Here is a 24,895-nt window from a genome sequence, read left to right as displayed (position 1 = left end):
GGGGTTGTTTTGGCCGTAGTAATTCCTCAAAGGGCGGGATTTGCTTTCACTCCACTCTAACTCCCAGGCATCCTTACACTCTCTCAAGTCAATCAACCATGCTTCCACGGCAACCTAAGACAAACTGCTACTCCAGAAAAGTTTACTATAGAATACATTTCTCCCCCATCTATAGAAAATACATTCAGAGAGCAGGAGAATCTCCAAAGGATTCCCATGAATGTCTGTCAAATGTTAAAATCACAATTTAGACTGGATGATTGGACTGAGGTGCATGGGAAATTCTCATCAGTAATTCCTTTGAGCCCTTAGAAACCCCCCATTTTGAACCCTAGAAAAATACATGATTGAAAAATATTTTAGAAAGAAATATTGGAACAAACCACACACCGAGATTTGGACTCAAATAATTGTACTTTTGGCCATGCAGTGTATTTGCTGTATGTCAGATAGGTAATGAGTGAATGACCTCTGACACGTAGCATCTAATAAAGGTGGGGCAGAAAAGTTTGATTGTCATTTAAAGAAAACAAAAATGTAAAGAGTGTGTGATCGAATGTTCTTGGCTGTAGGTTCTTCACCAAAAACGTTGATTCAACAGTTATTCTTTCATATTCTGTCATGCAGACAAGATGTCTAACACCAGGAAGCCCCGAGGTCATCTTAAAAGCAGCTTTGAACCTTTTTGAGTGACCACAGACAAGTGGCAGCATAGTGACATCAGTCAGCGTAAGGTTTCCTTTTGTTCACCGAAAGCACAGCGTATAAAAACATGCAGATGGAACTGTGTCCATCTGCAGACCCCATTGAAGCCAAAACAAATGAGCTGCCGCAACCTTTTGACTGATAATACTGCGGTCATCCCCTTCAATTGCACGCACAGCCTTTCATGTCATAAAAGGAAGGCGGTTGTGGCGATGACGATGACGACGGGAGAGAGAGGTGAAGGCCTTGAGGTGAATGCAAGTTGCTAATGCTTCAGTGTATGTATATAAGCTGGTAAGCTTCCATGTACATAGTGTATGGGGTGTGGGCGTCACCACAGACACACAAACAAACCACATTGGTAAATACTCAAATCAACACTCGGGGATAGTCGTTGATGATTCATCTTGAATCCGATTGAAAGCCAATTTAAGACATTTCTCAAACTTTTCTGAGCCATAAACCCATTTTACTAGACTAGTGACGATGTGAGGATAAGCAGATCAGAGAATGGATAAATTAAAATAAACAAATGATACAAATACAAACTCCACTGTCACTTAGTTGAATAATAGAACTTCTCAAAGAGGCAATTCAACCACCAGTGAAGTTGGGTTCTTGTCAAGGGGGTGTGTGGCTTTAATGAGCTCTTTGGCCATACGACTGATTGGTATGCAAAAGAGACGTCACACACTATGTTGGGCAACAACAACACTACTGTTGACCACCCCTAGGGGTAACTCGCGTCAAAAGGAAAGGAAAAAAATAAAACAATGGCACTTCTCCAAATAGGAACGACTCAGACAATTGCATGAGTCCTTCTGGCAGGGATCACAAGAGGGTTGCAAGTGATTTTTTTCCAAGTCACATCCCAAGTTTTTCCTTTTGTTGGAAAGTCGGGTCAAATCACAAGATTAAGTGGAGTCAAGCCAAGTCACAATTTGTCAAGACCAGTCGCATCAAGTTATCGCTAATGAATGAATCAAGTTATAGTAACTTCTTAAAGACAACAAAAAGTGCAACTTCAAATGTCATTTTATGAGACGTTCCCAAATCATTTGAACCAAGAATGTTCGTGGCAAAAAATAATTGAATAAATAGTCCACTAATGCAAAAACCTGAATTACATCAATTGAATCAGTATTACCTTGAGGAGTTTCTAACCTTACGTGGCTCCTCATAATGTAAAATAAGTAAATAAATACCACGTGCCCACCCTGATGTACAATACAGCCCTCTAGTGCTGATTATTCTGCAAGTGCAGCATTAACCTAGCCATAAAAGGGCTGCAGCACATATTTAAGCGACAAAAAAATCAATCGACAAAACTGAGAGAGCTTGCTTTAAGTAAACGTGGACATATATAAATAGCATTAAATGCAGCAGGCACAGATGGCAAAGGCGTGCTATTGACAAAGCTTCATCCATATCTGTGTCTATACGACCATTATCTTAAGTTCGTATGCAAATACGTGTACTTGACACACATAAAAACACCAGATCCAATAAAATATGTGGTTTTTACATTCATACATCTTGCTTGTTTTTAAAAAATATATATATTTTTTTATTGTTGTTTGCTTGAGGTCACAGAGTGCGTGCGTGCTGCTAACAAAAATATGGCGGCATGATAATAGATCTAATAAGGTCTTAAAATTTTCTGTGCGGGCCCCTAATGGATGCAGAGTGCTCGAATTACGAATGCTGCGCCCGCATACCTTGATTGAGTGTTCATTTGCTGCCAACCTTGTTGTCTGAAAAAGCAAAAATAAGGAAAATGGGAATATGACGCACATACACACGCAGGCATGTGCACTCACAGGAAGATGCAGTAACATGACAGGCAAGGCAAGGTTTGCAGTTTGTGGACTCAAGTCTGCTCATCTAAAAACAAGATTTCATTAATTGCCTTGATACATGCAGACAGTCCTCATTTGACTGTTTTTTATTTTAAGATAAATGGTTAAAATCATTACATTTGCTAACTTGTTACACTTTCAACTATTGTATTTGACAATGCATTTGAGCAAGTTATTTAGCTATGCTTTACCTCTTAACATGATTTTCAAACTTAGTTTATATTATCATTGTCATATGTCGTAAGTGTTTCCACATCTCAGTCCATACCGCGTTTTTAAAATAAAACAAATTAAAAAATGTTAACACGGGAGCCCCTTACCTAAGATAAATTAAGTCACAAAGACTTGAGCTTTTATGTCACTCCTTCATTACCAGTACCAATAAAATAAAGAAAAATAAAAGAAAATGTCCTACGCAAAATAAAAGGATTGTTGGTGTTGGCGTTATCATTGGTATCTTATTCATCACTAATTTATCTAGAAGATTCACTTTGTTTCATCAGTTATCTATTCCAAAATTGTATATTTATGAGGTGTCATTCTATCCAGGGGCTCCAAGAACCAAAACACCCCTACACACAGACACACTCAGACACATACATTGTTAAGTAAACAGTGAGAGACTAGAGCAGGTGGAAGAACTCAACAGACTCAAAAGCATGCAAGCAAAGCCATTGGTTAGAGTATGAGCTGACTTTGAGGATCTCACAGCAAACGCACAACTTTCTTGACTCCTTTTAGCCCACCCTTTTCCCTCGCATACCCTCTCCGGCCACGAGGTTTGATGTCGATGGGCTTGTTGGTGGCGTAGGGCGAGCCATTGGAGCAGGCGTGACGATAGCGTGCTATCTTCTCCAGCGATAGGTACTCGGAGTTGACCGGTAAACTCATCTTGACAAGGAATGGGGCTCAGGGAGCTCAAGGGGGGCTTCTCCAACACCAACCAAGTGTGCCTGGTTCGACTCTGGCTTCAGTGTGGAGGTTTAGTGAAAAGGAGGAGGAGAGAAAATTGGAGAGATTGAGGGAGGTTGGTGGGTGTGACTTAGTGAAAAAAGATGACAGAGTGGGAGAGAGAGCGAGGGATGCAATAGCAAAGGTGCAAAGTGCAAATCCAGAGCAAACTAATTTATCATATCTGTCAGCTCATAATCAAGTATGTTTTTGACTAATGTTCTAGACTGGCTGCATGGGCACACTTACACATCCTTAAAGTCTTGTGGTCCATAAATGATAATTGACGTGCACGTTTATTTTTTCCCAAACTGGATGATCAACAGATGATTTGGCCCAACTATTGGAACCCTTTGAGATACCCATATTTTTTGCAAATGGAGCAAAGGAAAACAGATTGAAATTGGATGTAGTTGTGAAACTCGTCAACAGTATTGCTCATCCTTACTGATGGTGTGGGGCTGCTAGAGATGATTAGAGCTAATTTGAGGTGACCCTCCATCTGAGTCTTCTAAACGTTTGTGATATAGGGAAAAAGCCTAATTTTAAAAAATCAATATAAAGACCATACAATGTTTGTCTATAGTATATACCATGTAAAGGAGAAAACTAAGTTCATTCATTCATTATCCAAATCGCTTATCCTCACAATGGCAGCGGGGGTGCTGGAGTCAATCCAACTTTATTATGGTCAGGAATCGGTCGCCAGCCAATTCCAGGGCACAAGGAAACGGACAATTATTCACAGTCACACTCATACCTAGGGTCAATTTGTGGGAGGAAAACGGGTGACCTGGATAAAACCCACGCAAGCCAGGCGAGAACATGCAAACTCCACACAGTGAGGACCCCCCCTGGGATCAAACTCTCAACCTCAGAACAGTGGGCCAAATCCCCTAACCACTCGACCACCAGGCCACCGACAAATTAAGTTATTGAAATTATTTTTTTAAAGAAACCCAGTGAGGGATATTGACAATAAACAGTTAAAACAATCAGACAAGGAACAATGAGACAATGATAATGTAAATCTTGTCCAGGTAGACAATGACGACAGCTATTTGAATATAATGAGGGTATTAAATCTCAATTTAACAGTGGCAATTGAAATGTTCAACCAACAGAGGGAAGTCTCGTAACACAGAAGCGAGCATGAGTCAATAGAGGACAGTAGTACAGCATTGTACTGTGCCTTCAAGTGAGTCATTAGGAAAAAAAAGTCAGAGCATAAGAGCAGCATCATAAAACAATCAATAAAATCAATATAAGGCATGAAAAAACACAAACACTTTTTCCTGCATTATGACTTAATTATCTGCAAATAAATCTTTAAAACTACATGATTTCAGAAATTCGAACATGGGGCACGTGATAATGTTTCATTGTTTTTAAAGTAAGCCTATTTAGAAAGTCTATGAACTGTGCACATAGAAACAAACACAATCCTATGAATCTCAGTGGTGTTTCAGCTGTTGCTTTCTATTCGTCACATTCATCCAGCACGTTGTTTGTAGGTTAATGTGCATAACAATGTGACACTGGCATACGCACCCAGAACCCGTGTAGGGACTTGGGTAAGCATGTCGGACAGGTGACGTGCATACCCCTGTGGATGCAGACAACCATTTTCTACGCATCGCCAAAAATCAAGCATATGCTTTGCCTAAGCTGTGAGCGTTACGGATGATAGTGCCGTCACTTGGTCTCCAGCTGTGCTTGACGTACGCCCCCATTTCACCAGAGGTGACAAAATACTTGCACTGATGCGATACATACATTATAAAATGCATTACTGTTTGCAGATAGCCAATGATGGGTTCTACTGATAAAATGTATTTTTCTTCAACAACCAATCTATGGACAGTTGCATATGAAATGTATTGCACATCCGAAGTAGTAGTGATTCTCGAGAAGCCAACCAGATTCATACAAATATGATATAGGTTGCAAATGTAGGCAAGAGATTGTAGACCCTGTCAACTTTGTACACCACTGAACACACTACATCTTTTGACCATGGTCAAGGTAATCATGTGTGAAACTTGGCATCATAAAGTGCTACCTGCAGACATAATGCTAAACAATGCATGATGAAACTAAGCAGGCGGACAGAGTCCGCACATTAAGTGCAGACGTGTGTGTACACAGGTGATTTGCAGCCAGAGTGCCAGACATTAAGACACAGCTCGGCGTTAAAAGAAAGAATGTTGAGTACAGCTGAATACTAGGAGCTCAACAAAATCTGTCTCTTTGAGTTCAAATGTATTCTCTGTTATGTCAGGAGGATTGTGTCAGTGAGTGCTGCAACTTTCCTTGACCTTAATGATCACAGTAATGGTGGTAGTAGTATTAGTAGGTATGGTATTGTGTTATACATCCACTAGATGGAGCTGTAGTAGTAGTAATAGTCGTAGTGGTTAAGAGTTGTGTTATACATCTACTAGATGGAGTTTTGTCAAAAGGAATATCATACAGTGATTAACCAATATTGACCCACGTATGAGGCGCATTGGACTATAAGGCGCACTGCGTCTTTTGAAAAAAAAATGATTTTAGATGACCCTCGTGCGGAAAATATTGTATTTTTCCACCCTATTTACGTGAATATAAGACATCGTAGACAAAGCCCTTCAGAAGCTCAAAGAGATGAAGAAAAGGGTCCAGTAATTTGCTGTTTGGCCCTCTTCCAAAACCAGAAGTTAAAACAAGCAGTTGAGAATTTCCAAGGTTCTTTACATCACATAACCTGAGCTCCCACCTCTAACTTCAAGACCCCGCTTTCGATCCCTCCACCCTTGCCCATACTGCAGAACCACACCAACATCTTTAAACTCGCATTCTTCTGAATGGTTTAATCTTTTTTTTACGGTGTCTCTTTTTTTTTCAGGGGTCAACGGTAGTTTGCAAGTCAACCAAATGGCATGTTATTGTCTCCTCCCTTTTTGTTTAATTAGCAAGCAATGAGCGTCACTGTGACAGAGAACCAAGTATATGCCGAGCCAAGCCATGTGACGGACAGAAGACGTATCTAATGTAGAAATCCATTCAGTGCAGTATCATTTTGTACAATTGTTTTACCAAAGATAATCGTGAGTGACAACTAAGGTGAACTATGGTAGGGGGGATACGTATACCCGTCAGTCTTACACCACTAACTGACAGGCTGATATAGAACGGACTTACGTCAGAGTTAATTGAATTTGCTGCGACAACGGTGGCTAAAATGGTTAAAGAAAAATAAAAAATAAAAATGACGAATAAGAGGGAGAAAAAAAAAACTGTGGTAGCAGATTATCGCCATGGCAACTGCACCTAGGCCGCAGGAAAGCAGAGTGACAAAGACTGCCTATTCATCTTGCATTGTGTGTGAATGAGCAAAGTTGCAGTTATAAGAAAACTCAGCGTGTTCAGACTGTGGCTGAGGACTCTATTCCTCTTGATGTCATAGCTGTCGCTCAAAAAACGACTAACATTCAAGATAAGAAATAGAGTGTGACGAGGGCCAATTTCTTTTATTTCCTTCGTCTTGCACTTCCTGCCTACCTTGGCTGTTCCAGCCATGTTGTGATTATGACGTGGTTGCCTTGGCAATGTGGCAGTTTTGAAATGGTACAGGTGACCAATCAGTATGTAGTTGCTAAGGGCTGGAAATGACAAAATTGAGGATGACGACAGGGTGAAAACATTTACTAAACACAATACAGTGGGAAGAACATTGAAATAAAAAAATGATGACGTAAACATAATCTCATGCCATTGGTGGTGAAGACGTGGCTGAACATAAACTGGTCTGATTGTCAAACTGAGTTTATTGATTCCTGCATTTGTTTCCGAGACCGAGATTTTTGCATTATAGACAATAAACTGCTCTTAATGTGTTCTCAGACTTATTGGCAAAGGACACCAAAGATTGATGAAGCCCTTACAAATTTAAATACTGTAATCTAATGACATAAACATGAAGTGGAAATGTATTTTCTTATGTTTTCTCTAAAGGTGGTTTGGACATTTTCCCTTCAGTTTTAAGGGTATATTGGGATCGTGTCATGTTTGTCAAAAGTGGGCCTATGAAAACCTTTATTTTCTGCAATTCAGGACTACATAAACACATTAAATATTCTCAACTATAAAACGCTTTTTCCCGTATTTAGAATGCTGCATGATTAGTCCAGTGAGTTTTTTGTTTTTTAATTTCTACCGGCTATTGTGCTGCATGTCTTTTGGTGTAAAAACCCAAAATCCAATGTGCTCATTTGTATACAGTATAAGAATGGTGAGCATGTAAATTACTTCTCATGTTTTGGGATTCCTAACATAGCAATAATAAAAATAAAAGACAGTTTTGATTTAGAACACCAACAAAAGGTGTTCATTCAAGTTGACAGGAACACAATGAAACAGATGTGACAGTGCCATAGAGAGGCTACCATCGAGTTAATGCAGGATTCATGTCCTCAGCACACAACAGTGAAACCTGCTCCCTCTCCAGACACTGTGGCAAAATGATAGAGAGATGAATGGACGTGGGAAGCCTCTTAAAAGTTACGCATGGCCACACAGAGACAGACATGGGCGCACGCGCACACACAACACTCGAGATGCAATACAGCATGAGCACATGGGGCAGCTAATAGGTTTAACCTGGCAGTGGGCCCGGTGATGTCAGAGTAATCCCTCATTAAAGCCTTGATGACATCACTACTACGCGAGTGAAAGTGTGTGTGAGGGAGAGTTGAGGCCACATGCTGGTCTACAACTTGCGTGCATCTTGCTCTCTCTCCCTCTCTGTTTGCATGGCAAATCCCTCAAAATCCTACTTCTATTTTGTGGTTTTCTTTATCTCAACATTTTGGGGAAACGTCATTAGACTGTAAGAAAATGTTTTTTGTGTGAATAAGGCACTGTCTGACATTGTGCAACAACACAGTCTAGGAAATCCAGGATGTTCCTCAATACACACAGGCAAAGACAAGCTTGAAACATTGGCATGATCATGTGAGCAGGTCAATCCAATGCGCTCTTGTCCACGCGCATCCTCACAAAAAGCAAATGATTCCACAAGGGGACCATGGATAAATCCAACCAAAAGCAGAGCAAATGAGAATGTAAGGCCACAATTCATATGGAAAGTCTAATATTTACTTCATGTTAAAATGCACATAAAATATGGCTATGATAAGAGAATGGTAATAGTACACGAACCCCTACCACAAAGCACATCAGCTGCATCCCCTGTCAATTCTATTGGCTTCCTCTAAAACCAGGAATAAAATATAAGAGCCTCCTCGTCACTTTCAAAGCGCATCACGGCCTGGCTCCAATTTACAAATGAATCTTCCTTTGAATCAACTCTCCTCCCTGGCCACATTACTCCTTTTCTTTATTTTTGTTACTCATTCATTATCTTCACAATGGAACATATCCCAGCCAACTCAGGGGAATAGACGGGATAAACCCTAACAGCCAATTGCAAGCATTCACGCTCTCACTCATACCTAGAGTTCTACCATTCTACCACACATGTATTTTGGGATGTTGGAAGAACCTGGAGTACCCAGATAAAATCCACACAGGGAGAGGGAAAACCTGCCCTTAAACTTTACACAGGAAGGTCAAAACCCATCAGGAATTGAACCCTCGATCACGATGATGTGTTTAATGACTCGGCTGATTCTACATTCTAACAATGTGCAAGTCCGTGCTACCAGATGGATGAAAAATGTAACAGTTGGGTTTGTACAAGTGCAAGTGTGTTTCTGCAAAGGAACCAATTAGATTCATCATATGCTAGCACAGACCTAACTCCATGCAGGAGAGCGTTGGCTCAACATTTGTCCGAAATGTCTGTACAAACGTGGATGTTAAGGGTAGCTTTTGGGGGAAAAAGTGAGCCATAGAAAGAAGGCAGGAAAGTTGAAATGTAGAGCCTTTCAAGTCTGTCATTATGACTTGGACCAGCCAGGTACAAGAGGGGACTCCCTCTGTAAGCCCTCCTAAGTCTTTGATTACGCCCAGTCATAAACACTGTCGTCATCTAAATCGTCAGCGTCACCGAGCACCACCGCTAATGAGGGCAATTCCCGGAACGCGTGTCAGGCACCACCTCCCGACGACACCGACCACAAGGGACGCAGTTGCTCCACAGCAGCTGGCCGTCTACTAAAGCTCTTATTACTACCTCTTTCAAGGGACTGAGGTTTCCATTGCTATTAGCTTTGGAGTAGGATCATGCAAAAATGACGAATAGAATCTATATATATTTTTTTTTAGTACGTTGACATTTTTTCTCATTAGTGATCTGTGCGAATAAAAATGAAATACACCAGTGTGAAAAGTATGGACAAACTACAGCTCCATTCATTATCTCATACATTTACAGTTGTTTTCAAAGCCTTTCTACAGCATTTGGACTGACACCCACATCATGTTCTACTGTTACATACAGGCATGCATGCATATGCCGAATCAATCGAGCAAAGACTCCACTCTTTCATTATGCCATAAGGTTTTCTGTTCTTTAAAAACTAGCACTATAACAGGCAGGTATTTTCGAACAACACCGCTTCTTTCTTTCCTGTTGGCGCCACCATTTTCTGATATTTTTTTAAAGAAGTTGGTGGGAGCAAACTAGACTATCTCAAATCTTAATTGGCACATTGCTGCCATGTACTGGTGGCGATGCCTCATTAACATTGAAAAATGGCAGCAGAGCAGCAACAGAATCTTCCAAATACCTACTTATGGAAAAGAAATGTGGGTGGCATGTAAACTTGTATTTAAAACTGAACAAGTGAATTCAAATAAATCAGCCTATCAAATACTCGTCTATGGTAGTGCTACTGTTATTCCGGCCCAATAAACCCTTGTATATTGAAAATAATGAGGCTTGTAATATTTGTAGTATTTATTGTGAATTTCCCCCTAAATTTCATTAAAAATGTAGTCTATGAATATTTTACCTTGGCAGATGTCTGCACCATTCCCACAATGGGGACAAAGGTTATGCCCGCGATGCCCTTGGAGAGCAGGTCATTGTCAGTATATTATTATTAGTGGATTTCCTTCAAGCACAACTGCAGTGCGCCACATTGTTTTGTTTCATTGCCATTTATTAGAGCAGGTCATTGTCAGTATATTATTATTATTAGAGGATTTCCTCCAAGCACAACTGCGGTATGCCACATTGTTTTGTTTCATTGCCATTTATTAGCGGCAGTGGCACTATTGAAGTGGACGGCTCCTTTGTTGGTGCAGGAAGGACCCAGGCTTGATAGCATCTCCTTCACCACCTTCAGGTTTTGTTTGGGTTCAAGGCTGACGTACATGGCCCCCAAATGGCCCTCAGATTTCTCACACATATTAGGTTAATTTCCGTCTGATCGCAAGTTGCCTTCATCCCTTCATCATGTCATCACATTGCAAGAGTTACAAGTTGGACAATAGTCAGTAATTATTAGTAATTTTACAGTGCAATGAGACTATTTTTTGTTAAATTTGTGTCTGAGATTTTGTAATAATAAACACCTCATGAGGGAATCATATATTTTTCCAATTAGAGATTTAAAAGCTGTCCTAGTTTGAAACATATTTTAATATATTTTTTGTTCAAAGTCATCCGGACCAGTTAATTTCACAATATTTTGATCATTGCAGTATGTCATACTGTGATGATGAAGTGTAGTTTCACATATTGCATACTAATTATGCAATGATGTAAAACCACACTTCAGAGTTGTACACCATTGTAAATGACATTCACGTCGAGGACCACATTGTGAGATTAAAACCGCACTGACATAACACTGGCTCCAATTATGTTTTCTAATGGCTTTTAAACATTATCTCGTAGGGTTTTGGTGTCCTGCCACTTGGAAAATTGGAAGAAAGTGATGAAATCAACCACATTTCAAATTCCTAAAATACAATCAGTCATTCCCATTTAGTTAGTTGCCATTGAGTCAAAACAAAAGTGAGGTTGCTAATTTCCAAAAGCTGACAGGTGCTAGCTCGGTGCTCTTTCTTCCTTATTGATCTGTCCGTCTTCTCTCCTTTTGTAGGAGAGATGAACGGTAGATTGAGCTGCCGCGTGTAGCAGCTGCTGTACGGACAGTGTGGCTAGATAAATCAAATTGAAAGAGAAATGGATATTTGCAATCGATGTGACGTCAAAGCTGCCTCTGGGCTTTGGGGAGCTTTTGCAGTGGTATTTTTTTAAAGTATGGTGTCATGTGGCCCTGCCTGACATTGCCATCAGAGACATAGTGTGGCTAAAGACTCATATTTCTATTGTCATGCTTTAATTTTATACCATGTAGTGATATACTTTGTCTAGAAGGCCTCAAGGGTTGTCTCCAGCTGGAGAAACCATTTTGTCCCAGTCCAGTGAATTTATTCGACTGACTACTCACAACCTGATTTACTATAATGCACAAATGATTTTCTGTCTGTTTTCATCAATAAAAGAAACTATTAGGGCACTTTGCTACAAATTGAAACAGTTCCCAGGTGTTCTAATAAAATGTGCCATTCCTATGTGAAATTGAGGATGAATAATTAAAGCAGTGGTCCACTAACGATTCCAGAAAGGGCCCCAGTAGGTGCAGGTTTTCATTCCAACATGTAAGAGAAAACCTTTCCACCAATCTGGTATACTAAAAGTGCAATCAGGTGCTTCTTTTTTCAGAAGAAATCTCATTGGTTAAACGGTTTGTGTTGGATCTGTTGGAACAAAAACCTGCACCCATAGCGGCCCTCGAGGACCAGTTTGGAGACCTCTAAATTAAAGGATACTTGTTTTATAGGATTTCTGGTGTCTTGTATTGTTAATGTCACCTTTTATATTGCAAGGGCCAATGGCAACTATCCAGAAGGCAGTAGGGTTTACATTTACAAAATAGAATGCAAAAAAATGCATAGCAACAATATGTGAAGAAGTGAAGAAAATTGTGGATGATAATTCAAGCAAGATAGGTTGAAAATAAAGAACATTTTTGACCAGATGTAAAAAGAAAACCTCAAGTATAATAAACACAATGATTTAAACAATCTTTTTGGTCAAGTGAGTCGTTGCTTCCTCTTAGGGGGAAAACAAATAAAGAAAAAAGGAGGTGAAACAGTGAGGTCTTTGTGGGCAAAAAGTGGCATTCCACGTTAGCGCCCATGCACAGAAACTGAGACATATCAGTAAGAAACATGCCTGATATGCTTCAAATCAGTTCATAATTAGGTTAACGCTGCACTGCGCACCCCGTGGGACGCATAAATGGTCTCACAGACCACAAAACAGATAGTGTAGAGTATAAACAAAGAGTAATGGTATTAAAGGATCAACAACCCGTTATCTTAATACCTAAAAGTGTATTTTCCTGTGTCTGTATTCTCTCCATATTGCTACTGTGACAGTGAATTTCTCCAATACGAGATGAATAAAGTTATCGAATCTAATCGAATCTAAAACTGAAGGCAGAATTACCATAAAACGGCACGGGTGACAGAGGAGAGCCAGACACAGAAGCATTTTGTGCCCCTACTGAATGGTAAATATCTGAGATTCACCCCTGCTGGTGCTACAAGCAAGCATAGCGATTGAAAAACAAATAAGTTAGTAAATCAAAATATTGAAACTGGGATTTTATTTTACTGGTGCATTTAGGCGAGACGCTTCTGTTAAAGAGACAGAAATGAAATAGAAGTTAATATTGGCATTGTTTGTGTTGAGCAATTTCCCTACACAACACAGCAAAAATTGGATTTTTTGAAATGAAATATATTTTGTCATCTAGTGAAGTCCTGGGAGTTATTGGTGATTTTTAGTTGTTGTTGTTGTTAAACAAGCCCTAACCCTGTTGTCAAAATTGTCAAATGGAACACTTCTGCCAGTTGTTAGAGACAATGAACACACCTCAAGTGGCAACATAATCATGACACCCCGGACTACAGAGCAAAATTGATTTTGTCATAAAGGCCACAGGGTTCCCATGGAGAGCAAAAAGTAGCAGCTGATACCCTAAAATGACACTAATCTGAAAGAATAGGACCTCTTACTCTAACATGCGAATAAATATGAATGGATGAATACTACATTGATTGAACTTTTCAGCCTCATAGTTGAATTAGATTCTTCTTTTACACAGGCAATCAGAATTGTCAAGCTGTTTTGCCTATGTATAAAATATGAATACTGTTTTCCCTGCCTAGCAAAGATGTGATTTTCTTAATTTTTTGTATCTAGAACATTTCCTGACTCCATTAGTGACTGAAAAATATCCCACTCAATAGTTAACAGGAAAAACATAATGTATGAATTAGAAAAAATGTTGATATGACCTAAAAATTAAATTTAAAAGAAGAAAAAAAGAAATCTACAAAAACTATTTTGCATATTCGATTCACATTTTGAGATTTGCTGGAGAAAACAACAAGACAAACTGGTTTAAACTATGAAAAATTAACCTCATTTCCCTTTAATGTCCATTGTTTGCAAAAAGGAAACAAGTTGCCATTCTCAACAGCACTTCCAGCTGACACAATCGCCTTAACTGTACTAGCCTTCTCTCATTCGAAAGCATACAAAGACAGGGTAAAACTACATTATTCCCGAAAGATCGTGCAGCCTCAGAGGAGATGACTAATAAACACCAGACAGCAGAAAATGCCAACAACGAAGAACGACATTTATAGAGCTTATTTCTTCCCATAGCTGCTCAAAAGTAGTAAACATCAACTTGTTGCAATAGATCTTTTCCCCCTTTGTTTACATTTGTAGTGGACGAAAAAATGCCAGGAAATGTGGGCCCAGTTTCACATATTTCCTAGATAGAGATTACATGGGTGGGAAAGAACAACGGCAGTAAGTTACTGAAACTCACCAGATCCAGGAGTGTCTTCTAAAGGGATAGTGGCTAAGATGCTTCATGGTCCTATCATTGGAGACGCCTGGACACAAGCCAGGCTTCATGCTGAGTTTTGCTCAGCTCTTTTCAAGCTTGGATTCAAGTACTCTCTCCACAGGCAAAGACCAAGCAAACACCGGTATCATGTGTAGTAGTGTCCCATGCTTGCTGGCAAAAAAGGTATATTTAAAAGTCTGAGGGGGGAAAAAAGCTTCCTAATAAAGTAGCACCATGAAATCCATGAAAATGATATAACTATAAAAATACATATTAAATCCCAGTGCAAAAACTGCAGCGTATGGACTCCCAGCAGTGTGTCCACCCACGCCAAGCCCTCTGGGCCGACACCGCTCCTTTTTTCCTTGGTATTCTTCCAGCAAAGGTCTGGAAATGCCTGCCCCGCATCCACATGGTGAGCCGGCTTCAGGGAGTCATTCCGCCGGAGAACAGCTGACAGGGAGCAGCCGGGCAGCGGCGGGATGATGAGGCGGAGGAGGAGTGGCGTTGGCGTGATCGAGCATGTTGCAAACCTTTCGACTAGCTTCGTCTCGTATACTTTCTCAACATCTCGCAGAGGAAAGTAAGGAAATAGGCACAGAGACAAAAAGGGAGGAGGTATAACAACAACAACAACAATGAACCATCCGAACCTCCCTTTGCCTCCTCCTCTTTCTCCTCTTCTTCCTCTTCCTCTTCCTCCTCCTACTCTTCCCCTCCTCCCTGTGTGGGATGTCCTGACCCTGTGTAAGATGTGTGCTTTCGTTCTCCCCTTAGCTAAAACCTATTGATCCTCTTACCATACGTGGCTGCGCACCATTCCTGAACAACGTGTCTACACAGGGGCTTGTAGGCGCACACACGTGTGCACATGTTCCAAAAAATATTTTTAAAAAAAATCAAACTGTATATGCGCACACATGTTTACACAAGTAATTCCACCCTCGTCAATCCATCTGCTGCTGCACCTTTCTTTTCTTCACGGAGTACGCCTCTGTTTATCCAATGACGTCATTATGACCACGCAAGCACAGCTTCTACTGCATTTTGAATTCCTGAGTGTGAGAGTAATGCCTTAAAGAGATGAAAGGGGATTTAAAAAATAAAAAAACTCTACTATAAAGAGCATACAATCCTCATTTCCCACCATCAACTTTGAGTTTTGTTTATATATTGAAAAAAACAAATATGTATGATTTAATTGGGAAATTGAGTAAAAAGTTATAATTTCACATAGTAGACACTATGTATTGTATCCCAGTTTTAATGCCAATAAAACCAGTATACACTCTTTTGCAAATCCTATTCAACCTGTATTTAATTGAATAATTTTCAGGAAAAGATATTTAAAATTTAAGTAGAACATGCCTGTTTTCCCCTCCTTCAAATATTCTCCCATTTTGAATTTGATCCCTACAACACATTTTAAAGAGATGACGATGTACGTTAGACTGGGACAGTTAGAACAGTTTGATGATACACTAACTAGAAAAAAAACATCCCCAAAAGTTCAGCCATTCTTAAGTAATAATGGGGTGAAATTGAACAAGTACTTGAACGAATAGTGCAAGATTTTAACGCGATTTTCCATGTAGATATTGAAGGAATTAAGAGATTCCATCCTCTGTGGCACATACAGAGAATCAGGAGAAATCTCTGCACCAACAGCAAAAGGGTTTTACCTTCTAATCCTGAGACCGCACCGAATTAAAAGCCAGCATCGTGCAAAGGATATTACCATGTGGGCTCAGGAACATTCATTCAACACAACGCAGCCTGTGAATCTGGCCTCAGGCTTATCCAACTGGTACTGGCTGAAAAAGTGTGCTATGATCAAGCAAATTTAATCTGACATTTACCATCCAACAAAAAAAAAATCCAAACAAATGTCCATTGCCTGCACAGCACAATTTGATGACCAACTGTGTGGGAGTGTAAAACTAGTGTTGTCTTTAAAAAGGAAGATATTCTACCACACCTTTAAAACTTACATATATTACTTTAAACTACATATATAAATGGAAATAATATACAAATGGTTTCTAAATAGGTTTTGGTAGCCATTACTTATCGGAAATCATATTAGTGCCATGTTCTCACTCATACAAAAAAAAATGAGAAAAATTTCTTGTTATTTTAATTAAGAGCCAACATATTTTTGAGTCAAACTACACCGTCTTCAATACTACTTTCCCTCTTGGGTTCAAAACCCACCAGAGCTGACTTCAAGCAGAAAATGGAGGGCTTCCCCCGCACAAGTTTGCCAGCCAATTGGGCACAATCAACACCCATGTGAATGTGGGAGGAAACTGCATGAGCATCCAAAATGGCAGGAGTCCACGATATAATAACTGAATGGATTTTCTAAGAAGCACAACTACAGTCATCGTAACATTTTTTCTTTAAAATGCCAAGAATTGTATTCCTCCAAATCATTCAAGAAGTGAAAAAATTACATCTCTACACTGCCCCAATACTTGCTATGGTTCCCAATCACACTTAACTCAAAAGAGTACATCTGGTTGAAACCCTAGCTCAAAATAGTGTTTTATGTTAACTACCAACATTTGTCCAAGTTTTACTAATTGCAGAGCTTTACCTCGTTACAAAAATACTGCTGCTTTGGTGTGGACAAACTAAAGCCTATTTACAATGTGAAAGAAAGTTGTACGTCATGATGTCATTCATAGGCACTGAGGTGTGAAGATAACTACAACCTCCCCATATGCATGATTGACACTGATTGTAGGAAGCGTGTGCCTTTGCGTGCAGGCATCCATTTCGGAATTTAGGTAAGGAGAGTGATTTACAAGGAAGTTTTGACTAGAGGTCGAGGTGAGCACATTCTCTGTGTTAGTGTGAGTGTGTGTGTGTGTGTTTTGCACAACAAGCCATATACAGTGGCAGGCCTCCAGTTGCTTGCGGTCTGAAAAACAGGATCTAGCGTTGCTTATTGCACACTTCCTGCCCGACACGCACGTCAGCAGCTTCTCAAACACTGCCAGGAGACACAACCGCCTTGCTTCCTCTGTCAGCTTGCACCTTGGGATTCGTGGGCTGGGTGGAGTATGTGGTAAAGGGTGAGGAATCCACTTGTGGCCAACACCGGGGCTGAGTTGCGGTTCCACTGGGAGACTGTGGCCGGTTTGTGCGCACGAGGAGGAGGACGTTTGTCGTAAAAGCAGTGACAGGAAAAACTTTATTTAGGAGGCTTCAAAGGACAGTTACTAAACTAACGATTATAATTCAAAGCCAAAGAAGAAAATATCGCAGCCTATCATATTAGTGTTTCCATGGAGACATGTAATAAATGACAACTAATTTCATTTTAAGGTTATGAACAGCATTGCCCAGTGATGTAAGAATATGTAGATATGAATTCAAAAATTAGAATAAATCATTCTTAAAAATCCTTAGAAATGTTATGGAGTTGTTGGGGCCTGCTGCCAGCCAATTGCAGCACATACATATACAAAAGAACTTTCACAATCACAGTTATGGAAAATTCTGGAGTACCCAATCAATCTAATATGAATGTTTTTGAGAATTTAGTAGTAAGGCATCCTTATGTTTGTCATTGCAAACTATTCAGTGTATCTAAATGAAATTGATCTTCTCCAGAATGATGACAACATTTGGAAACTAACAAACATTTAGCTTCCTTGACAAAGGTAACCTGTCCATCACTTCTATTCATGCTGTGCATGAAGCCCAGAGGCAGCAGCCCTCATCTTTACTATTCACACAAGCACACACAGTGGCATTTCAGCAAATGGTAACTCATTCACCATTGGAAATACACAATTTGTAATCAGATCAGTACCTATTAGGTGAGGTGAAGGGCAACATGGTGACTTCAAGTGACATTTGGAAATTATAAATTTCAAGCACTTGAAAACCAGGTGGCGATTTCTTTTAAATGTTTATAATTTTGAATTGCAGACTCTTCCTGTGAAAGAAAAGAACAACCTTCTTGAAAACTTGAAAAAAGGCAATACAAACAACTAAAGTCTGTCTTCAGCAGTAAAGAATTGCATTATTTTACTCATGGCATTGGCTTTGATAATCTCTTGGCTTGGAATTATGCCTGTTATATTCAAATGTACAATGCCCTATCGATTGTTTATACCAATTGTCCTCATAAGTAGTGACAATTTGCCAGTTTTCGGTTTACTCTTGTGGGTTTTCACCATGTTTTTGTCTTAGTTGACACGCACACACATTCAAAAACATGCAGTTTCAGGATCTTAAATTAAACTACATAGTGTACATACCACACTTGTCTTTGAATCAAGCTGAATCCCAAACCAATTCCTGTGTTGAATGGTCTAATCTAATCTAAATACTGTAAATTGGAACTAAATCTGAGGTCTACAATCTCCTCATTCCAAAAGACACTGTTGCATCTGCACCTTGTCCCCATTTCCTGCTGGCAAAGGCACCCTCCTTCCTCCCTGCCAGTCAAATGGTGCTCCCCAGCACCTCCATTTCCCAGCTCCGTTGCTCAAGCCCCTCCAAAAATAGACGTCTACTGCATTGCACCAACGTTGTGTCACTGTTGCGGTCGAAACGCTCAGGCTGACTACTCTCCACTTACGCCGGCTGTCTGGCCGTAGTCTTAATCACCACACTTGATGGACTGATTGTCAATGGTACCGTAATTAGAAATTCCACCGAGAGGTGGTACGGCCGAGTAATGACCCTGCTATTCAGGAATTACTGCCAATTCATTGAACAAAAAAAAAGAAAAACATTGTTGGACCCAGATGGGAAAGATCAATGATTAAACAAAAAAAGCGATGTTGTTCTGATGATATAGTTTACAAACTGGCCTGAATTTCATTCAAGGAAATGAATTATGAAAGATGGAACAGCATATGGGAAGTGCGTTCCCTGTGTGCATGAGGGGACTTGTGTGACATTAAACTGTTAAAGTAATTACAGTTTAGGAGAATCTTTGCAGGATGTAAAATTATATTCCAGCTGAAAAGGATCTCCGCTAAAATTTCCGTCTACAAAGTGTAGGAAAAAAGTAACACCAGCTTGAGCTGCACACGCCCTTCCACACTGAACCCAAAATCGTCTACGTTAGTGTTCTATAATATTATAAATTAGTGGGCGGGCCCTGACACCTCATCATTCTACGCTCAAAATATTTTTTCCCTCCTCGCTTTAAGGACAGTCAGCTTTTCCATTTCACAACCATGGAGAAAGATAAAAATTAAAGAGTGGTGCGCTTAACGCATCAGACAGAATAAGACATTTTAAGGGTAGGGTATAGTAGAGAAACAACCTTTCATGCTGACATTTACACAAACCTAAAATAATATATACATGCTTTTTGAATGTACGGAGAAATCATAGTTTCAGGGGGTGCTGGAGCCTATCCCAGCTGATTTAGTGCCAGAGGCGGGGGACACCCTGGATTGATGGCCAGCTAATCGCGGGGCACAAGGAGACAAACAACCATTCACGCTCACACTCATACCTAGGGGCAATTTAGAGTGTCCAATCAGCCTACCATGCCTGTCTTTGGAATACGGGAGGAAACCGGAGTACCCAGAGAAAACCTACGCAGGCCCAGGGAGAACATGCAAACTCCACGCAGGTGGACCGACCTGGATTTGAACCCAGCTCTCCCACTGTGAGGCCGACACGCCAACCACTCACCCACTGGGCCGCTTCAGCACTTCCCTTTTAACTAGTAATACAGTATTTCTTTGTCTAAAGCTATATAAACAAGTATGTACAAAAATACTAATATTGCTCTTGGCCTTTTGCTATTACACGAATGCAGTGGGGTGTCGAGGCTTTGTGTCCTGACTGAATGTGACAGCAGCGACTCAGGGGCACGCAGCAATGAGCCCCCCCCATCTGCGTGTGTGTGCAGTCATGGCTACTGTGACATTTAAAAGTCAAACTTTCACCTCCTTTTCATTTACACGTCCATGAAATGGCTGGCAAAAAGAGGAAATAAAGAGGAAAATTAGGAGTCAAGACTACACTGAGAAGAATGTGCCTCACTTATTAATAGTTACACGCAGATGAATAAGGAATTTGACATATGAGCCCGCATTTAACATACATTACTACCAGACCCTAATTATTTTTTGTGATTAGTCAATTATCACAACTCAAATACAAATCCCATAATTTTGTCTACTATTACTAATATAACTAAACCTTATCACTCTTGATATTTTAACTGGAACCTAAAATGATGTACAAGGTAACATGGACTAGGAATATTATGTAACTGCAATTGTTTGTTTATGGTACGGCAGTCCCCCCACATGAACTTTTAAAATAATACAACCATTTACGTGCTTGACTAGAGCTATTCGTTTTTGCATTGCTCCTCATTAGTCTGATTGCTATAAATGAATGTTTGATAATGCACATTTAACAGGATGAACGCATTTGTTGCTATTTTCTAGGGTTTCTTTTCCCTGCCATGTATTAGAGTTCCAGGTGTACCACTCTGTGACAATGCAGGGCACATACAAATGGAGAGCTCTGTACAGAGATCAACAACGTGTCATGTTACAGCTATTATTGTTCGCCTGAGTAAGACCAGAGCAAAGCGGTCGCACCTGCTGCAACAAAGAGTACCACCTTTGGATGTAGTACTTTGACTCACACTATTATTTACTTACTGGCTGATGGATCTATTCGACTTTTTGTATTGTGAATTAATTCAACTCTACTTTATTCATAGAGCACATTAACAAACCGCTATCAATGAAATGTATTAATTCATTCATCTTCTGATCCAGTTATCCTCAAGAGGGTCATGCGAGTTTTAAAACCAGAGTAATTTTTTTCTTTTTATACATTAGCAGAAATTTGAGATGATAAAATAAGTCATTAATTTAAAAAGCTAACTACATTCATAAACATAAATTTGTGCTTTCTTTTGAGTAATTTTCACCAGAAAAGAGGTTTCTTAGTACCCTCGAAAAATCTTTCAGACTAATCAACTCAAATTTATCTACAAAATAGATATCACAGGCAGATTTCAAGAAATTGCAGAACAAATCGATCCCCCAAATCTAATCCAACATATCCACATAACATAAGTACAGAGCTCCTGAAAGGGAACGCACAAGAGGAGGATCGTTATGTAACGCCGAAGAACCAGTGGCAAAGGAGAAGGCAGAGGGAAGCTCCTGGGCTTCTCTGCAAGTCGCAGTAGGATGCATCAGCCTGCCATACACACATACATGGGCACAAATACACACACACTGCAGCACACACTCACTTTGATGTGCAAGCCTAGCCACGCCAAACATTTCTCACAGTGCGGGGACGCATTAACATCAACGTGGCCCACCAGCGTGGGTGCGACACATGACGTCCCTTCAACACATGAATTATTCAACACGTGTGCACCATCGTTATAGATTTACATCCATATGTCTTATTTAACAAGTGGGGAGGAAAGGAGCAGGTGGTCGGAGTACAGTGTTGGGGCGCGGGGGGGGGGGGGGTCGAAGTCCGAGCACTTGACAAGTTTTCAGGGAAAATGTGGCTCCAAAGATGAACACATTTTTCAAGTAAAAAATCTGAATGGAGCCAAGATTCAGCACTACTTTACTTCAAACATTTGCTTATTGTTATATAAAAACTTTTGCATTTGACCTTTAAAAACATGGGTGTTTTTTTTTTTTGCATTAGCTCATGTCCATTTTAAGAAAACATTATTAGCTTGTATTTTGGGACAGTGTTAATGGATTAAACCTCTCTTTGTTTTGGAAGAAATCATGGGCCTACTATATTTAATTATTTATTCCAATCTATATTTCGATCCGAGGTAGACAATAGGTTATACAAGTATTTCGTTTAAATTAGTAGTTGGACTTGCAGTGCGTAATCTTCAATTTATGACACTTAACTATGAATACATGCAAAATGTCAATCTTCCTCTAAGATCAGAAAGGCATTTAGGCATTGATAGTTTGTTTACAAACTCTCACATCTAGTAGTCTCCACACACATTAAACTGCATCTCCAGAAATCCATGTCTCCTTTGAAAGCTATTTTTACCGCAATCTTAAATAAGCAACAACCCCAAGATGAGCCGGGATTGATTGATGAGCTATGAAAAAGAAAAAAAAAAACAAAAGCAAATGGTGCATTCCTCTCCATCTGGGAGTGTAGCCAAGGGACACCACGTAAACCAATGCGGCAGGATCAATATCCCGCAAGTTAATGAGAGAGAACTGTAACCTCCGAATCTGATTAGATAAACAGATTAGCAGCCAACCACAACAAGCAAGTGACCGATAAGAAACACACCTCAGGCGAGGAGTCAGTTACGATGATTAAGAAAGATGATTATATACACTACCTTACATAATTTGAAGAAGAAATAATTAAACATGGAAGGCTTTACCTCTGGAGGTACCCCATGCTCACTTCAGCAACTTACCTACAATAAAGAGAAGAAGGGAAGGGGAAAAAAGAGGGAGGAGGGGTTAATCCATCTACTTCAGTCAGGTGTAATTTGTGCTGATACAAGCATCGGAGCACATTTTAGATGACTGGAGCTGACCCCGACACCCTCTGATTAATGGACACATACAATTCTTACAAGTCTATATCCATTTACTGCAGTAGTGAGAAGAAACAACAACAACAAAAACAACTCCTTTAGCTATCGTTGGCCTGGTGCACTACGGTTTATTGATGAACCGAGTTGAACCTTGCGCCTTCCTCTGCGCACACACCTTGGTAACGGCGAAGCTCTCTTCCCAAATAAAAATTTGAATATGTTTGTAGTAGCAATGGTGGACCCTTAGATACCCTTAAGTGAAATAAGATTCCTTCAAGATAAGAAGAGTGGTAAAGGGGGAAATGTTTGCAAGTTTACCTTCCAACTGATAAAGGGGACGATTTGTTAGTTTAACTGTCTGTCCTGTATTGGTTGGAACCAAATCCAACATCATCTTTGGCCTTTTGTGGAATTGGTTTGACATCCCCAAATTAGGATGTAAAAAAATACGGATTTTAGTAGTATCAATCCATGGAAGATGCACCTGTACACAAACGTGCTCACACTGCCTTTTGACTGCATACGATCGAGAGAATTGCATCAAGTGACAGGCTAACATGTTGAAAGTTCTCCAATCCTATAATGCTAATGAGGCCTGGTACCCAGGCAACAGGATACTTGGCCGGGGGATTTACAGCATCAAACAGTTGTCACCTTCAAAGTGTGTGGTCGTAAGCGAAAGGTGACAGCTTGCGCCTGGAGAAACAGCTGCGAGAAACAGGTGTGTGCTCCTCAATACGCTCAAAGTGCATAAGAATGCCTTTTAATCACTTGCCTGAGAGATAAGTAGTATGTGCAAGTGAATACTGCTTGGATCCACATGGTAGTATTGCTTATTCCAATGGTGGAAATAAGTAAGTATCCATACACCATTATCATTCGTAGATTTTGTGGAGTTGGGAATTCATTTGTTCTTAATTACTTTTTTATTTGACGCTATGTATACATTGGACGAAGAAAAGATAACTGCACTTTGTACAATATGCTTTGCTTTGTCAGACTAGGCATTTTTTATGGCACCTAGTAAATTTGGGGTTTAAAATACTGCTGACCAGACCTCGAAAGTATGACTGAACAATACTGTTTGGTATTGGGCCACCAGACGCTTCAGGGGATTTACGAACCCATTCCTTGCACGTACATATATATGCACACCAACAACCGAAAATGCTTCCTGCCTGGATGTAACATGCTTGAAAAAGAGATGACGCCCCTTAGATTTTTTTTGCGCAGTCAGTGCAGGATGTGGAGAAAATAGAGATAATAATAATAAATGCTGTGTCTCGGTGTCCCTATCCATTGGCTAACCAGCAAAAATATATAAGGTATGTTAATTTTTTTCTCTCCAAATGATCTTATCCATGAAGACTTGACCACTTTGATCAGCTCAATAGTCAGCTTGCTTTATCTAAAACAGCTTAGGTTTCCTATTATATTCCAAAAATGGGCAGGGACAAAATCAACATAGAGTCCACTTAGACGTAATGGCACCAAGAAGTCTAGACGGCAAAGGGATTCTTTGTTTTATGCGACACTCCTGGATCTCTGTCTTCTTTGCTGACAACACAGGTTTCTGAGTTTATGACTGGACACACAGCATGACCTCAGTATAAAAGCACCAAGTATGTGCCACAGGCAAACATCATTTTGTCATATCTGTTGTTGTTTCAGTATTTTTTTTCTTTTTCATTCCGGCATCTGGTTGAGCTGTATGGACAGGCCATGTAACATACTTGTGGCACATTAGCAGTACTTGGGATTTCAGAAGGCATGTCACCGTTATCTGTTTTCTGACTTTGACTTAACGTCCCACTCCTGCGTTCATAAGGTTGCATTTCTTGTGATCATTTTGAATTTCTGTCCTATATTGTGGTGGATTTTGAGTCTTTAAAATTAATAGTTTTTCCTGACCATTTTTACATCAGTTTTCTCAATGA

The 24,895-nt window shown here is 40.0% G+C and overlaps 1 protein-coding gene across 9 annotated transcripts in view; it reads right to left on the bottom strand.

Annotated features, from left to right (window-relative positions):
- LOC144195985 (3',5'-cyclic-AMP phosphodiesterase 4D-like) overlaps positions 1 to 24,895 on the bottom strand; it is a 118,865-nt gene that overhangs the window by 26,004 nt on the left and 67,966 nt on the right. The window contains exon 1 of one of the 9 annotated variants that reach the window (XM_077715943.1): positions 14,384 to 15,020. The exons of the other annotated variants lie outside the window; for them this stretch is intronic. Coding sequence (XP_077572069.1) covers positions 14,384 to 14,472 — 89 coding nt within the window. The 5' untranslated portion in view covers positions 14,473 to 15,020. Of the gene's footprint in view, positions 1 to 14,383; positions 15,021 to 24,895 lie in introns of those variants that run through there. 9 annotated transcript variants of the gene reach the window in all.

This window comes from Stigmatopora nigra, chromosome 4, assembly GCF_051989575.1.
Source record: "Stigmatopora nigra isolate UIUO_SnigA chromosome 4, RoL_Snig_1.1, whole genome shotgun sequence".
Lineage (NCBI taxonomy): Eukaryota > Metazoa > Chordata > Actinopteri > Syngnathiformes > Syngnathidae > Stigmatopora > Stigmatopora nigra.
This window is presented reverse-complemented; position numbering and strand designations above follow the sequence as displayed.